The sequence below is a fragment of the Bubalus bubalis genome, chromosome 7, assembly GCF_019923935.1.
Source record: "Bubalus bubalis isolate 160015118507 breed Murrah chromosome 7, NDDB_SH_1, whole genome shotgun sequence".
NCBI classification, from domain to species: Eukaryota; Metazoa; Chordata; class Mammalia; order Artiodactyla; family Bovidae; genus Bubalus; species Bubalus bubalis.
In genome coordinates, this window is record NC_059163.1 from 33,454,534 (window position 1) to 33,471,317 (window position 16,784).

At 39.6% G+C, this 16,784-nt stretch overlaps 1 protein-coding gene across 1 annotated transcript in view; it reads left to right on the plus strand.

The window, feature by feature from the left end:
• LOC102396808 (transmembrane protease serine 11B-like protein) overlaps positions 1–16,330 on the plus strand; it is a 29,935-nt gene extending 13,605 nt beyond the window's left edge. Inside the window, exons 3-10 of the mRNA XM_025289985.3 lie at positions 7,349–7,467; positions 7,566–7,633; positions 10,709–10,869; positions 11,550–11,588; positions 12,388–12,562; positions 13,506–13,765; positions 14,509–14,651; positions 15,448–16,330. Coding sequence (XP_025145770.2) covers positions 7,349–7,467; positions 7,566–7,633; positions 10,709–10,869; positions 11,550–11,588; positions 12,388–12,562; positions 13,506–13,765; positions 14,509–14,651; positions 15,448–15,609 — 1,127 coding nt within the window. The 3' untranslated portion in view covers positions 15,610–16,330. The remainder of the gene's footprint in view (positions 1–7,348; positions 7,468–7,565; positions 7,634–10,708; positions 10,870–11,549; positions 11,589–12,387; positions 12,563–13,505; positions 13,766–14,508; positions 14,652–15,447) is intronic.
• Positions 16,331–16,784: the final 454 nt, after the last annotated feature.

Here is a 16,784-nt window from a genome sequence, read left to right on the forward strand (position 1 = left end):
TCTTCATCTTGTTTAAATTGCTGAGTTTGGGGTGTCCTTTCTGTATTCTGGCAGTTTGTGGAGTTCTCTTTATTGTGGCGTTTCCTCACTGTGTGTGGGTTTGTACAGGTGGCTTGTCAAGGTTTCCTGGTTAGGGAAGCTTGTGTCGATGTTCTGGTGGATGGAGCTGTATTTCTTCTCTCTGGAGTGTAATGAAATGTCCAGTAATGAGTTATGAGATGTCTATGGTTTTGGGGTGACTTTGGGCAGCCTGTATCTTGAAGCTCAGGGCTGTGTTCCTTTGTTGCTGGAGAATTTGCTTGGTATGTCTTTCCCTGGAACTTGTTGGCCCTTGTGTGGTGCTTGGTTTCAGTGTCGGTATGGAGGCATTTGATGAGCTCCTGTCAATTAATGTTCCTTGGAGTCAGGAGTTCCCTGGAGTCAGGGTTTGGACTTAAGCCTCCTACTTCCAGTTATCGGTCTTATTTTTACAGTAGTTTCAAAACTTCTCCTTCTATACAGCACCATTGATAAAACATCTACGTTAAAGATGAAAAGTTTCTCTACTGTGAGGGTCACTCAGAGAGGTTCACAGCATTACATGGAGAAGAGAAGAGGGAGGAGGGAGTTAGAGGTGACCCGAATGAGATGAGGTGGAATCAATAGTGGAGAGAGTGGGCTAGCCAGTAGTCACTTCCTTATGTGCACTCCACAACTGGACCACTCAGAGATGTTCACGGAGTTATACAGAGAAGAGAAGAAGGAGGCAGGAGACAGAGGTGGCCAGAAGGATAAAAGGGGGAAATGAAAAGGAGGGAGACAGATCCAGCCAGTAATCAGTTCCCTGAGTGTTCTCCACCGTCTGGAACACACAGAAATTCACAGAGTTGGGTAGAGTAGAGAGGGGTTAGGGAGGAGATACAGGCGACCTGGTGGAGAAAACGGAGAGTCCAAAGGGAGAGAGAGCAGTCAAGCCAGTAATCTCATTCCCTAGTGAAAAATGGGTCCTGAAGATTGGGTTCTTAAAGGTAGAAAATTGGTAACAAATACATAAAAGCAAAAATTAAAAATCTAGAGTAGAGTTTGGAATTTCAAAAATGCGATGTTAAGGAAAAGAAAGAGAAAAAATGAACAAAGAAAAACAAACAAGGTTGCGAAAATTATAAAGAAACTACAGGTACAAAATTGATAACTAATACCAAAAAGCAAAAATTAAAAATCTAGAGTAGAGTTTGGAATTTCAAAAATAAAATGTTAAAAAAAAGAAGAAGAAAAATAGAGAAAACAAACAAACCAACAAAAACAATGTCGCAAAAATTATAAAGAAAATACATGTACAAAATTGATATCAAATACCAAAAAGCATACATTAAAAATCTTGAGTAGAGTTTGGAATTGCAGATATATGATGTTATACAAAAGAAGAAGAGAAAGAAACAGAGGGGAAAAAAAAAGTCACAGAAATTATGAAAAAAACTATAGGTACAAAATTGATAACATATACCAAAAGGCTAAAATTAAAAATCTAGAGTAGAGTTTGGAATTTCAAAAAGACAATGTTAAAGAAAAGAAGAAAAACAAAACAAAACAAAACAAAACATGGTCAAAAAATTATAAAATATATATATGAAGTTTGCTGAAGAAGAAAAAAAAATAGCATCTTTTTTTTTTTTTGCAAAGTAATAGTTATAAAAGTGAAAATTAAAGGACAATAGAGGACTTAAAATTTTTTTTAAAAAAAAGAAAGAAAGATTGATCATAAAAATAGTAAAAATATATCTAGGTCTTTCACTGGTTTTGTTGTGAGTATTGTGGGTTCAGTTCATTTTTGGCTAGTTCCTTGGTCTGACTTATATTTCTTGAGATCTATAGGCCCCTTCCTATGTAGTCCGTAGTAACCACAGGGTTTTAATCTATAGTCTGTAGCTTCCAAGGCGTTTCCCTCTGTTATAGCTTCTTCTGTTTGCTGGTCTCTTCAGTGTCTGGTTCCCGCCCTGACACAAAGGGGACGGTGGAGGACACTATTCTTTTATTTTATTTAGGCTCACTTGTTCAGCCGCGCTGTGGGGAGGGAGGGAGGGAGGGATGCTGCAAACAGATAACACTGGCGTGTGCTCCCAATGCCTCAGCCACACTGGGTCTGCCCCAGCTCGCGGCACGTGTAGCCTCCCTGCCCACACTGCTCGGGCTCTAGGTTGTTCCGCCAGGAACAATCAGAGGCCGGCCCTGGGCTGAGCTCCCAGGTCCAAGCCGCTCAGGTTCAGGCACTTGGGTAGTCCTCAGAGGCACAGGCTCGGTTGGGCCTGCGTTTTGTGCTCTTCGCAGATCCGAGCAGCTCAGGTGATGTGTTTGGCGGGCGCCAATGCTGCAACCTATCGCCTCCCCGCCACTCGGTTATCTGGGTGTAAAACTGGCGCACCTTCTCAGGCAGATGTTGACCGTCCAGACCCCCAAGAAGTTTTAGTTAGCAAAGAAGCCTGCTTACAGTTTTATAGATAGTGTCTCTCTTGGGCTGCGATTGCCCCCTTCCGGCTCTGGCTGCCTGTCACCGGAGGGGGAAGGTCTGCAGCCGGCTATCTCTGTTCAGTCCTTTGTTCTGTGCGCGGGCCTGGCGGTGTCTTAGGTTAGGGCTGGCTTTTCGCGTGGTAGATATCCCACAGTCTGGTTTGCTAGCCCAAATTATTTCGCTCAGATAGCGCTCAGGATATTCGGGCCGATTCTTACTCTAAGGGACACAGCCCGCGCCCGCTTCCCTGCCCAGCCCCCGCTTGCTAATGCCGTGTGCAGGCGTCTGCGCTGCTTCTCCGCTGGGGGAGTTACCGTAGGGCTCACAATCTGCGATTTTTAATTGTTTATTTATTTTTTTTCTCCCTTTTATGTTGCCCTCTGTGCTTCCCAAGCTCGGCACAGATTCGGCAGTGAGACGGTTTCCTGGTGTTTGGAAACTTCTCTCTTTTTAAGACTCCCTTCCCGGGATGGAACTCCGTCCCTCCCTCTTTTGTCTCTTTTTTTGTCTTTTATATTTTTTCCTACCTCCTTTCGAAGAGTTGGGTTGCTTTTCTGGGTGCCTGATGTCCTCTGCCGGCATTCAGAAATTGTTTTGTGGAATTTACTCGACGTTTAAATGCTCTTTTGATGAATTTGTGGGGGAGAAAGTGTTCTCCCCATCCTACTCCTCCGCCATCTTGGCTCCTCCCATCCAAGAGGCTTTTTAGTTCCTCTTCACTTTCTGCCATAAGGGTGGTGTCATCTGCATATCTGAGGTTATTGATATTTCTCCCGTCAATCTTGATTCCAGCCTGTGCTTCTTCCAGTCCAGCGTTTCTCATGATGTACTCTGAATATAAGTTAAATAAGCTGGATGACAATATACAGCCTTGACGTACTCCTTTTCCTATTTGGAACCAGTCTGTTGTTCCATGTCTAGTTCTAACTGTTGCTTCCTGACCTGCATACAGATTTCTCAAGAGGCAGGTCAGGTGGTCTGGTATTTCCATCTCTTGAAGAATTTTCCACAGTTTATTGTGATCCACACAGTCAAAGGCTTTGGCATAGTCAATAAAGCAGAAATAGATGTTTTTCTGGAACTCTCTTGCTTTTTCCATGATCCAGCGGATGTTGGCAATTTGATCTCTGGTTCCTCTGCCTTTTCTAAAACCAGCTTGAACATCAGAAAGTTCACGCTTCACGTATTACAGAGATATTTAGAAATCTAAATAAAGAACTAAAGGATGCATTGTGAACAATGAATTATGAAAAATAAAATTGAATGGCTTCAAGGTCTATTTTTTGCTACTTATAGTAAAACCCAGTACACTACCACTGCAGAGCCCTATCTCTATGATAAATGATCCATGACCACAAACCAGCTAACAACAATTAACAATGTTCACTCACAAATGATTATTTATAACTACACATTTTCAGCATTTTAAGAAGTTTTCAACATCTTTTTCCTTCACTTTTCTAACTGTAAAATATTTCCACCATATTTATAATGACAATGTATCAGTTCAGTTCAGTTCATTTCAGTCACTCAGTCCTGTCGGACTCTTTGCAACACCATGGCCTGCAGCATGGCAGGCCTGCCTGTCCATCATCAACTCCCAGAGTTTACTCAAGCTCATGTCCAATGAGTCGGTGATGCCATCCAACCGTCTCATCCTCTGTTGTCCCCTTCTCATCCTGCCTTCAATCTTTCCCAGCATCAGGGTCTTCTCTAATGAGTCTGTTCTTTGCATCAGGTGGCCAAAATATTGGAGTTTCAGCTTCAGCATCAGTCCTTCAAATGAACATTTAGGACTGATTTCCTTTAGGATGGACTGGTTGGATCTCCTTGCAGTCCAAGGGACTCTCAAGAATCTTCTCCAACACCACAGTTCAAAAGCATCAATTCTTTGGCGCTCAGCTTTCTTTATAGTGCAACTCTCATATCCATCCATGACTACTGGAAAAACCATAGCTTTGACTAGATGAACCTTTGTTGACAAAATAAGGTTTTTAATATGGTGTCTAGGTTGGTCATAACTTTCCTTCCAAGGAGTAAATGTCTTTTAATTTCATGGCTGCAGTCACCATCTGCAGTGATTTTGGAGCCCCCCAAAATAAAGTCTGATACTGTTTCCACTGTTTCCCCATCTATTTGCAATGAAGTGATGGGACCAGATGCCATGATCTTGGTTTTCTGAATGTTGAGCTTTAAGCCAACTTTCTCACTCTCCTCTTTCACTTTCACCAAGAGGCTCTTTAGTTCTTCTTCACTTTCTGCCATTAGGGTGGTGTCATCTGCATATCTGAGGTTACTGATATTTCTCCCAGCAATCTTGATTCCAGCTGTACTTTGTCTAGCCTAGTATTTCTCATGATGTACTCTACATATAATTTAAATAAGTAGGGTAACAATATATAGCCTTGATGTACTCCTTTTCCTATTGGAACCAGTCTGTTGCTCCATGTCCTGTTCTAACTGTTGTTTCCTGACCCGCATATAGATTTTTCAAGAGGCAGGTCAAGTCGTCTGGTAGTCCCATCTCTTTCAGAATTTTCCACAGTTTATTGTGATCCACACAGTCAATGGCTTTGGCATAGTTAATAGAGCAGAAATAGATATTTTTCTGGAACTCTCTTGCTTTTTTTATGATCCAGCAGATGTTGGCAATTTGAAGTTGGCAGATCCTGTGCCTTTTATAAATCCAGCTTGAACATCTGAAAGTTCACAATTCACATACTGATGAAGCCTGGCTTGGAGAATTTTGAGCATTACTTTACTAGTATGTGAGATGAGTGCAATTGTGTGGTAGTTTGAACATTCTTTGGCATTGCCTTTCTTTGGGATTGGAATGAAAACTGACTTTTTCCAGTCCTGTGCCCACTGCTGAGTTTTCCAAATTTGCTGGTATATTGAATGCAGCATTTTCACAGCATCATCGTTCAGGATTTGAAATAGCTCAATGGGAATTCCATCACCTCCACTAGCTTTGTTCGTAGTGATGCTTCCTACAGCCCACTTGACTTCACATTCCAGGATGTCTGGCTGTAGGTGAGTGATCACACCATCATGATTATCTGGGTCATGAAGATCTTTTTTGTATAGTTCTTCTGTGTGTTCTTGCCACCTCTTCTTAATATCTTCTGCTTCTGTTAGGTCCCTACCATTTCTCTCCTTTATTGAGCCCATCTTTGCATGAAATGTTCCCTTGGTATCTCTAATTTTCTTGAAGAGATCTCTAGTCTTTCCCATTCTATTGTTTTCCTCTTTCATATTTTATTTTAATTATTGTGTCTGCCTTTCTATATTCATACAGAACTTGTAGTTTAACAGTTAAATTTATCATTTAATTATGTCGTTATTCGTATCTCATGTATGCTTTTTTCCATTTTGAGCCTGTCTCTCCCACAAGATTATCTTCAAAGGCAACGATCATACTACAAAATAATGTTAACATTTTTTTAGTGTTTACTATATGCTAAGCACTACTATCCGTTATCTAGCATATTCCTAGATGCTTCTATCTATCACATATTGAGAGTAAGATGCATTATATATCAAACAGTATAATATCTATAAAAATTTAGGAAGGAAATGTAATGGATTAGATGTGGGCTTCAGGGTCAGACAGGTCAAGAGGTCAGGTATTGATACTTGGCTCTTTTTAGTAGCTAAATGATGCTAGGTAAATCACTGAATATCTCTGAGACCACATTTCTCTTGGAAAATGGGTATTCTTCACATGGTTTTTATAAAGTATCTTCACATACTACTACTACTACTACTAAGTCACTTCAGTCATGTCCGACTCTGTGCAACCCCATAGATGGCAACCCTCCAGGCTCCACCATCCCTGGGATTCTCCAGGCAAGAACACTGGAGTGGGTGGCCATTTCCTTCTGCAATGCATGAAAGTGAAAAGTGAAAGTGAAGTCGCTCAGTCGAGTCCAACTCTTCACGACCCCATGGACTGCAGCCCACCAGGCTCCTCCGTCCATGGAATTTTCCAGGCAAGAGTACTGGAGTGGGGTGCTAATGCTAATAATTTTTAAAGTATTTACTTTTTATTTTATTTATTTGGCTGTAGCAGGTCTTAGTTGTAGCACATGGGGATCTTTGATCTTTGTTGCAGCATGCAACATCTTTAGTTGTAGCATGTGCGATCTAGTTCCCTTATCAGGGATCAAACCCAGAGCCTCTGAATTGGGAACACAGAGTTTTAGCCTCTGGACTACCAGGGAAGTCCCAACAATTTTTATTTATACTTCAAAAATTGATTATTCTAGACAGATATCATTTATAGCAAGTCCTAGCTTCCCTCATAGCTCAGATGGTAAAGAATCCACCTGCAATGTAGGAGACCCCGGTTCAATTCCTGGGTCAGGAAGATCTGCTGGAGAAGGGATAGGCTACCCACTCCAGTATTCTTGGGCTTCCCTTGTGGCTTAGCTGGTAAAGAATCTGCCTGCAATGTGGGAGATGTGGGTTTGATCCCTGGGTTGGGAAAATTCCCCTGGAGAAGGTTACGGGCTACGCACTCTGGAGAATTCTGGAGAATTCCATGGACTATACATACAGTCCATGGGGTAGCAAAGGGTCGGACTCGGCTGAGCGACTTTCACTTTCATCTGTCTCAATCAAGATGTAACTCTTCTTTCTGACCTTTGTCTGAAATAGATCTGCTCCATTATTGGTCTTATAAATACTTTCCGCAAAGCCCAGTTTATCTAATCAACTGCCCCAGAAAGGTTCACAAGGCTTGTAAATATCTAATATGAACATATTATTTGCTATTCATAGCTGGTATTACCATGTAATTTATATTTGGATTTGAAGTCCATTTCACTTAAATAATCTGTGGATCATTTCCTTATCTCACAGAAAACAAGACCTACTATTACCAAGGTAGCTTTAAAGTGCTGAATATCCCATATAATAGAAATTATGAAAAGGAGACATCACCAGAAAATAACTATCTTAGCAAAATTCTTGAGACGAAGGTAAAGTAATATTTTCTTATATTTAGTTCATTGTTAATTCTGTGAAACATAAATTTATTACTGGAATTTAATGTTTGACTCTATGTTCTCTTTAACAGATGTCTGATGCATTTCAGAGTTCTAGCATTTACAGACAATACATCAATTCTCAAGTCATCACACTGGTGTAAGTAACTAATAACTGTAAGAAAAGCTATCAACCTATCACATATATCATTATATTTCAAATACCACTATAAAAAGAGTCTGTTGACATATTACAATCATTAGCCAGTAAGTTACTAATGAATGACATCATCCTAAACTAAATATCAGGCTAATTGCTTAGTGTACAATTAAAGCAAAGTTTGAGCTATTTAGTTAAGTTCATTTTTAGCAGCACTGAGAATACATTATTTCTTAAATCACATATGAATCATTTCTCTAGTATTTAAAGTTTTTATGTTCAGCAAATACTAACTGGTCTCTTAGACCAATGTTTGATGGTATAACATTTTTATTTAGCTGTAACATAAATACATATGTTTTTTCATGTTTTTCTATTCTTGCAAGTTAGCTAAACACCTTGGAGAACTGCCCTAGAGTTCTTTTACGGTAGAAAAAAGCATTTCTACACCAGACTTTGATGCCAAGGAAATCCTTTTAGTGGCCAGAACAAGAAGCAAAATAGCTGTGCTGTGTTTTCTGCAAGAGTTTGCAGAAATATGGACTAGCTAATGGAGCTCTGTGTGCTGTACTTCGTCACTGTTGTGTCTGATTCTTTGCGAACCCATGGACTGTAGCCTACCAGGTTCCTCTGTCCATGGGGATTCTCCAGGCAAGAACACTGGAGTGGGTTGCCATGGCCTCCTCCAGGGACTCTTCCCAACCCAGGGATCAAACCCAGGTCTCCCGCATTGCATGTGGATTCTTTACTGTCTGAGCCACGGGAAGCCCAAGAATACTGGAGTGGGTAACCTATACCTTTTCCAGGGGATCTTCCCGATCCAGGAATTGAACTGGGATTCCTATATTGCCGGCAGATTCTTTACCAGCTGAGCTACCAGGGAAGTCCAATGGAGCTCTAGAATACGAGTTAAACAACCTGATCCAGCTTTGCTACTTAATAACCCTAGAGTCTTGAGTGAATCGCTACACCATTCTGACTCTGCTTTCCTGTCTGTAAATAGTGATAATAACACATACACGGCATTCCTCATAAAACTATACTCAAGATCAAAGAAGATAATGTGTATGGAAATATTTGCAAGTAAACACTTTTCCAATGAAGGCTATTATTGCTTTTACCTTAATCAAGGCCACCAGACTATGTCTGCCCTTCTTCCACTGCTCCTGAAACTCAAGGGGACTCCTAGAATTGCAGAATGGTTCAAAAGCTCAACTAGAATTAATCTTGGGAATTGATTTTTAGTATTGGAAACAGTGGGAGGCTAACACTAAAGGATATCTTTCAAACAGGACTGCAACCACCCCAAGGCTTCTGCTTGGTTTTCCCACACACATAACTTCAGGTATCTATTGGAAGTGTGAGCCCATGGAAAGTGATGGAGAGGCTATAGGTCTGAGGTTTTCATTTGGGCACACCTTGCTGATGGCTCAGACAGTAAAGAATTTGCCTGCAATGTGGGAGACCTAGGTTCAATCCCTGAGTCTGGAAGAGCCCCTGGAAAAGGGAATAGCAACCCACTCCAATATTCTTGCCTGGGAAATTCCATGGACAAAGGAGCCTGGTTCGCTACAGTCAATGGAGTCATAAAGAGACACGATTGAGCATCTAATACTTTTGACTTTCAACTGCTACTATAATCAAACTTGTATTAGCTGAGTGCTACCTAGGAATGACTATTTATTTACATAACAAAAGATAATCATTCATTAGAAAGATCTAAAGCATAATAATACCACTTCAGACACTAACCTTGGAGATGCTCAACAATTCTTACAAGTCCATTAGCCAGCCTCTTGGACTACCCCCACCTGCATTCCAATACCAACCAAATCTGTCCTGAACATGACAGTCAGGTTAATCTTCCACAAGCACAGTTTTATTCAACAACTTCTCTTTACTGCTACCCCTTGGCTAGTATTCAAATCCTCTTCCATCTGAACTCAGTCTCCTAGACACTGTTGTCACTGGCCAACTGGGCATGGAGAAAGAGTGCATAATGTAATGAGCCTGGGTTAGACAGTCAATTGTACTGTATCTGGATCTTAGTTTAATTACTGTGTGATCTTTAGCACATTAAATGTTTGCATGCTCATTCATGTCTGACTCTTTGAGACCCCATGGACTGTAGCCCATCAGGCTCCTCTCTTCATGGAATTCTCCAGGCAAGAATACTGGAATGGGTTGCCATTCCCTTCTCCAGGGGATATTCCCAACCCAGAGATTGAACCCAAGAAAGAGATTGAACCTGCATTAGCAGGAAGATTCTTTGCCACTGCACCGCCAGGGAAGCCTCTGAGCACATTGGGTAGACTTTCAAAGTCTCAAGTTTTCCTTGTCTGCAAAAGGAAGGTAATGACACCTAAGGTGCAGGGTTGTTGTAGAGACTAAGTGTGATAACAAATGTGGTAACGTAGTACCTGGAACACAGCAGATACCCAGTAAATGCTAATTAATATTATTGCTACTCAGTTATTCTGCAGTACTATTCCTCCTTTGCTCTGCCTGATAGCAATTTTTGCTTGATGATGAAATAGTGATAAAAATATTTTAAGGTCTAGTGTGTATGTTACCTCTTAGATAAAAATTTCTCTGATACTTTAAGGAAACCATGACTTGTCTTATTTGCAGATAAGATAAACATCTTATTGCTTTGCCTCACTTATTATAGTCTTTGTATAGATGTCGTCTGTCTTAGAAATCTGGAAACTTCTTGAGAGTAGGAACTCTGTTATAGTCACCCTTGTATCACCCCATAACAACTAGTCACTTTTCATAGCAGCTCAATAAATGACTGATGAATGTAGGAATAAATGATCCCGGTTCTTATATGATACTTCTACTCTGTGTCTCAAGCCTTTCCTACATTTTTAGATGTGTAGAACCACTTGACTTCTAAACTGAATAGCTGTATGCATACAAGCAAAGGTAGGCAGCTGGATGATGCTGTGATTAACTTAAAGTGAAGGTACTACAAACACCTACAAAAGAACCGAAGTGAAGATATAAGAGGTCAGGGAATAAAGACAAAATGTTCATTTTTAGCAACATATGAAACCTTTACTGTGTTTTTAGTCCTGCTGACAACAGTGTGACAGCACATATATGGCTGGTATTCAAGGCGCCCAAATCAATGAAGGAAAACACAAGAAGAGGCATTGAAAGCATCTTACGCCAAATGCTGAGGAACCACTCAGGATCCTTGACCACAGATCCTGATTCGCTTACACTTGAGGGTAAGCTTATGTACTAGATGGAAGTCGTGTTACTCTCACCTTTTTATCCTGGACATGTATCACAAGCACCAAACACAAAGCTGATTCCCATTTTTTTAATGAATAAGTCACAGTTTTATATCAGAGCAACAATTTGTATTCTTCATTATTAAAACACACTTAGATCATAATAATGCCACACCTTAAAATTAGTTCTCTGAGGGAAAAGCTGCTCTTTATTCTAAAGTAAATAGCAAAACTTTGAATAATCCTTACAGTAGTGATGTATTCTTGTATTCTTTTCATGATCTCCTATAACTTTCAGAAATAGGATTCGATCAGCCATTATAAGACAAGTCAATTTTTAAAAGTTATTTTTGTTTACTGACAGGAATCAGGTTCACCTGGAGGTCTTCCTGTTCTTCAAAGGAAGCATACTAGTAATTTTCCACTTTGGATGATATAGAATACAATTCCAATTAAATGAAGTCTCTCATGTGGAACTATGAAGATAGTATTTCCATATTTCACATTCATATATAGTAAAAGAACAATTCAAATAAGCCAATATTTTCTCCCTTCTGTTGACACTTTATCCTGGGATTCAAAATTATTTCTCTCTGGACCTACCATCTCCAGCCCCAGGGTCAGTGACTAATGCTAGTAATTAAATTTACAATGAACCTCTTCTTCTATTTCAGAAATCAGTAAGGCCAAAGCTGAAAAGATAATCAACAACCGTAAGTTCAGATACTTTTTAATTAAACGTATGTGATGATGTAAAACATATCGATCAAGATTTGTTATTCTCAATCAGACACAGTTCTAATTGCTTTACATGTAACTCATTCAATCCTCACAACAATCCTAGATAACTATTATTATTATTTCTTTTGGAAGGACTGATGCTGAAAAGTTGAAGCTCTAGTATTTTGTCATCTGATGTGAAGAGTAAACTCATAGGAAAAGATCCTGATACCAGGAAAATTTAATGGCAAAAGGAGAAGTGAATGGCCAAGGATAAGATGGTTAGATAGCATCACTGACTCAATGGACATGAATCTAAGCAAACTCTGGGAGACAGTGGAGGACAGGGGAGCCTGGCCAACTGTAATCCATGGGGTCACAAATAGATACAATTTGGCAACTGAACAACAAAAATTATTATTCCACTTTAGAGATGGGGAACTGAAGCATAAAGAAGTGAAGCAATTTCCTCAAATTCATCCAGCTTGTAAATGATGGGGCCGGAATTCAGACCAGGGAGTCTGGTTGCAGAGTCCATGTACTTAATGGTGTCTCTATCCACCTTGCACAGTTTCCATATCCTCCAAGTGTTGAAGAGTCTTGGAGATAGTATGATGGGTAGGAAGGTGATCCAGGGGTTACTAGTAATTCCTGTGTAGATTACATTCTGTTCTTTTCAGTGAGAGACACTGTCAGATAAAATAACACAAGAATAACTGAGCTCAATCTCAGTTTTGTAATCAAACAGGATCTTTCTATTCTCAACAGTATAACACTGACTCTTTCTGACAGGCTGTGGGAGACGACCAAGGATGTCAGCTACATATGATAGAATCAGGGGTGGATCCACTGCTCAGGAAGGAGAGTGGCCCTGGCAAGCAAGTCTCAAAAAGAATGGCCGGCACTACTGTGGGGCATCTTTGATCAGTGACAGATACCTGGTGACTGCAGCTCACTGCTTTAAAAAGTAAGTTCATCATATTGCCTGAGGCTAGGGCTTCCCTGGTGACTCAGACAGTTAGACTGCCTGCAATGCAGGAGACCTGGGTTCGATCCCTGGGTCGGGAAGATCCCCTAGAAAAGGGAACAGCTACCCACGCCAGTACTTTTGCCTGGAGAATTCCATGGACAGAGGAAGCTGGTGGGCTACAGTCCGTGGGGTTGCAAAGAATCGGACACAACTGAGCAACTAACACTTTCTTTCAGGGAGGCTAAAGTTCCAGTTTACACCTGTTATCCCAGTGTAATCATCAATAGGATTCCTTCTCGTTCTCAAGTGTTCTGGTTTGAAACACAAATCATATGATAAGCCAATCTAAGGCTTTCCTATCTTATTAGTAAGATTGGAAAAAGTCATTCATTCTTGACATTTTATTTCTCACATGTTTCTTATCTCTCATCACGTCATACTCCAGATATCCCAAATGACTTGCAATTGTTATCACACAAAATCCTGTTTCATACCTCCTTCCCACTCTGCACCTGCCTATCTTCTTCTCTCCTTGTCTTTTAGGCAAGTATGACTCAGCTCTATAGTCTCATCAAAATGCTACTTTTCCTAAGAAATCTTCCAGTCCCAAGAGCATGCAGATTTAAGTCCTCCTATTTTGTGGTCACACAACCATTTACGGAATTATAACTTTTTGTGTTCATGCCCATCTTTCATTAAATTTAAATTTCTTGAAGGCATGAACTATTTAATTTCTACATCTTAATCATCTTACATAGTGTAGGTATAAGGACTCAAAGAAGATTTTTCAAGTGAATTTTAAAAAATCAGATTGTACCACTGCTAATGGATTGCAAAGCAAGAAATTGTCATTAATGTCATGAAAAGACTATAACAGATGTAGCCTGTACCTCTATTTCTCTGAAATAAATGCAAAATACATGATTTTTGTTTCTTTTAGTTCACAAGATCCAAGGAACTATACTGTCACCTTTGGCACCAGAGTAAATCTCCCTTATATGCAACACTATGTTCAGCAAATTTTTATTCATGAAAACTACATCAGGGGTGAACTTCATGATGATATTGCAGTTATATTGCTTACTGAAAAAGTTTTATTTAAGAACGATGTCCATTCAGTTTGTCTTTCTGAAGCCGCACAGATTTTTCCACCAGGTGAAGGAGTTGTTGTCACAGGATGGGGAGCACTTTCATATGATGGTAAGTTAAGTTTTGAGTAGGAACTTAATATTCAAGGTACAAAAGAAACAATAAAAAAAAATGATCCAGGGATAGAATGAAAGGATCAGTTAGCCCTGGAGGCCCAGTACTTCCAGGAAATTGTTCGAGGAAGGTGCATATGAAGTTATGACTTTGCAAATCCTTGATTTGGAACATTCCAAGGAGGCCAATTTGGTAGAGGAAACCCCTTGACCTGGAGAACCTAACTAAAAAGGTGCTGCTGCAAAGATGTAAGAAGGGAAATAAGGTCAAAGGAAGACAGCATTAGAAAGATGTTTCAAATTATTCTTAAAAATATATTCTTTGGTTTGAGTGAGGGAAAGGAGCTTTTTCATTCTTAGAATGTGAAAGTGAAGTCGCTCAGTTGTGCCTGACTCTTCAAAACCCCTTGGACTGTAGCCTATCAGGCTCCTCCATCCATGGGATTTTCCAGGCGAGAGTACTAGAGTGGGTTGCCATTCCCTTCTCCAGGGGATCTCCCCAACCTAGGGATTGAACCCGGGTCTCCTGCCTCACTGGCAGACACTTTACCATCTGAGCCACCGTGGAAGCCCAATTCTTTACAAATTTCTTTTTCTTTGGTTTGAGTGATGGAAAGGGGCTTTTTCACTCTTAGAATAAGCAGAGTCAAATATAAGTCTTATACAGAGAGGACAAAGCTAGTTTTCCATCCTGCTCTGCTACAGAGCAGCTCTTTTGCTGATAGTGTTTGTGTCCATTAGGTGAATACCCAGTATTACTTCAAAAAGCACCTGTGAAGATTATTGATACAAACACTTGTAATGCTTGGGAAGCATATAATGGGATGATACAAGACACAATGCTATGTGCTGGCTACATAGAAGGAAATATTGATGCATGCCAGGTAAGTCCGAATATTATTCACACTGACCATATAGTATATAAGCAACTACTATTTTATGTAAATTATCACTATGAAAGTAATTCTGTGCTTCAGTTAATTTACTCTTTACAATCCAGTCAAACTCCCTCTCGGCTCTGGGACTAAAGTAATTCTCCCCTATATGCCACATGTGTTTATAAGTGTTTAATAAATACATGTTGGACTTGCTCTGAGTTAAGCACTGACTGAAGTCCTTTACAAATATGAATCCATTTAATCCTCATCACAACTTTGTGATGTCGATGCTATCATTACTATCATTTTATAGATGAGGAAATTGAGGCAGAGGAAGGTAATTTGCAAAAGGGCACAAAGCTAGCATGTGGGAGAACAGGTATATAAACCAAAATAGCCTAGCATCACAGTCCATACTCTAAGCAATATTTCACTAGATTCTCGGTCTCAGAAATGTTTAAATTACTTCTAGACTATTTCTTTTACTTTGTAGCCTCATGGGCTACAGTTTTGTTACATTTTTCAGATATGAAGCCTGCTACTCCAAGTATATCCATAATATATGTCTCCCAAAGCGTTCTCATGGAATGCTTATCAGTTCATGCTTCAAGACTCAAGTTTACCCCAAAGAGCCCCAGTGAATATATAGGCTAGTCCATCACAGTTGAGGTTAGACTTACATCATACACCTTCCGACAGTCTCTATGAAGCGTGAACCGCAAACTCATCTGGGCTTACTACTTTATGTAAGTAAATTCTTTATGGAGGTAAAGTCTCATAATGACAAATATTTTTTATTTAGGGTGACTCTGGAGGACCACTAGTTCATCCCAACTCTCGAAATATTTGGTACCTTGTTGGAATAGTGAGCTGGGGAGCAGAATGTGGTACAGCCAATAAACCAGGAGTCTATACACGAGTGACTGCCTACCGCAACTGGATTGCCTCGAAGACTGGTATCTAAGAGGAAAGCATCTTATAGACCCTGTTTTAGGTCATTTTGGCCTCTTACTCCTAAGCCTTATTTAACTTGTATTTTAAATTCGTGTGTATAATAATTATTTTGAAAAAACTGTGGTCTTGAGGGAATATTTATGAACTTTGAGCAGACTCGACTAGACAAAACAAAAAAATCTCATGTTTAGTTGAGAAAAGCCTAACTAAAGAAAATGTTCCTATCAAAATGTACCATTACTATTTGTTTTCTATTTCTCACGCTCACAACATGGTTATCTCTCCACACCATAACACTCTTGGTTTTAGTCATTCAGACTTTCTGGAATTGAGAAAATATGTCCTTGTCCACTGCAGGTTAGCAAGCAGCACTCTAGGAGACTAGAACCAATACCTTCTGAGAGTTGGTTGGAACACACTGGATATGCCTTCCTTTCCATCTTTTGTGGAAGGGATGTAGCTGTGAATTAAATCTGGTCTGAATTTAGGCATGGCTTAGAGAGTCTCCTATTTGTCATGGGGTCTTGATCAACTCTTGAAATCATTGTTTAAGAATTTCACCATAAGCAACGTTAGGCAAAACAACACCTTTTTGACTCACAGAAACCAGGTACACTAATTTTGCTTTGTTCATACAGGCTTATGTGGAGATTCTTCATTTGTAACATGTATAAAAAGAGTAGCTATGAACCATGAAAGTATATTTTAATTAAAACAAATTTAAAAACAAACTCTCTTTGTTCAATATAATTTTTTTTCTTTTCTTTTTCTTCTTTTTTGGTTTGTTTTTTGTTTGTTTTCTAGAGTCTTACTGTTGACCGTCTCTCTCTTTTTTTTTCCCTGTTATTCTTGCCACTTGGTTCATAACTTGGGAGAGGGCTCCAGGGTGGTAAAAAAGCTACCTTGTTCATTCTATTAATTTCTGAAAGCTTAATATTGAAACTCCAACTAAAAAAATCTTAATTTATCTACTTAAACATTTGTAATATATAGTGGAACTACTTGTAATTTTGTTTTGTGTTTTCCAAGTCTCTAGTAAATTTGTTATCATATTTTACTAATTTAAAAAATAAAAAAGAAAGATAAAAAGCAGAAAAGAAATCTACCTCAAGGCTGGAGAGAGAGGCTTGGGCAAGTGGGTGGGGGAGTAAGGGGTAGGGAGGTGGTGGGGTGGGGAAACAATGA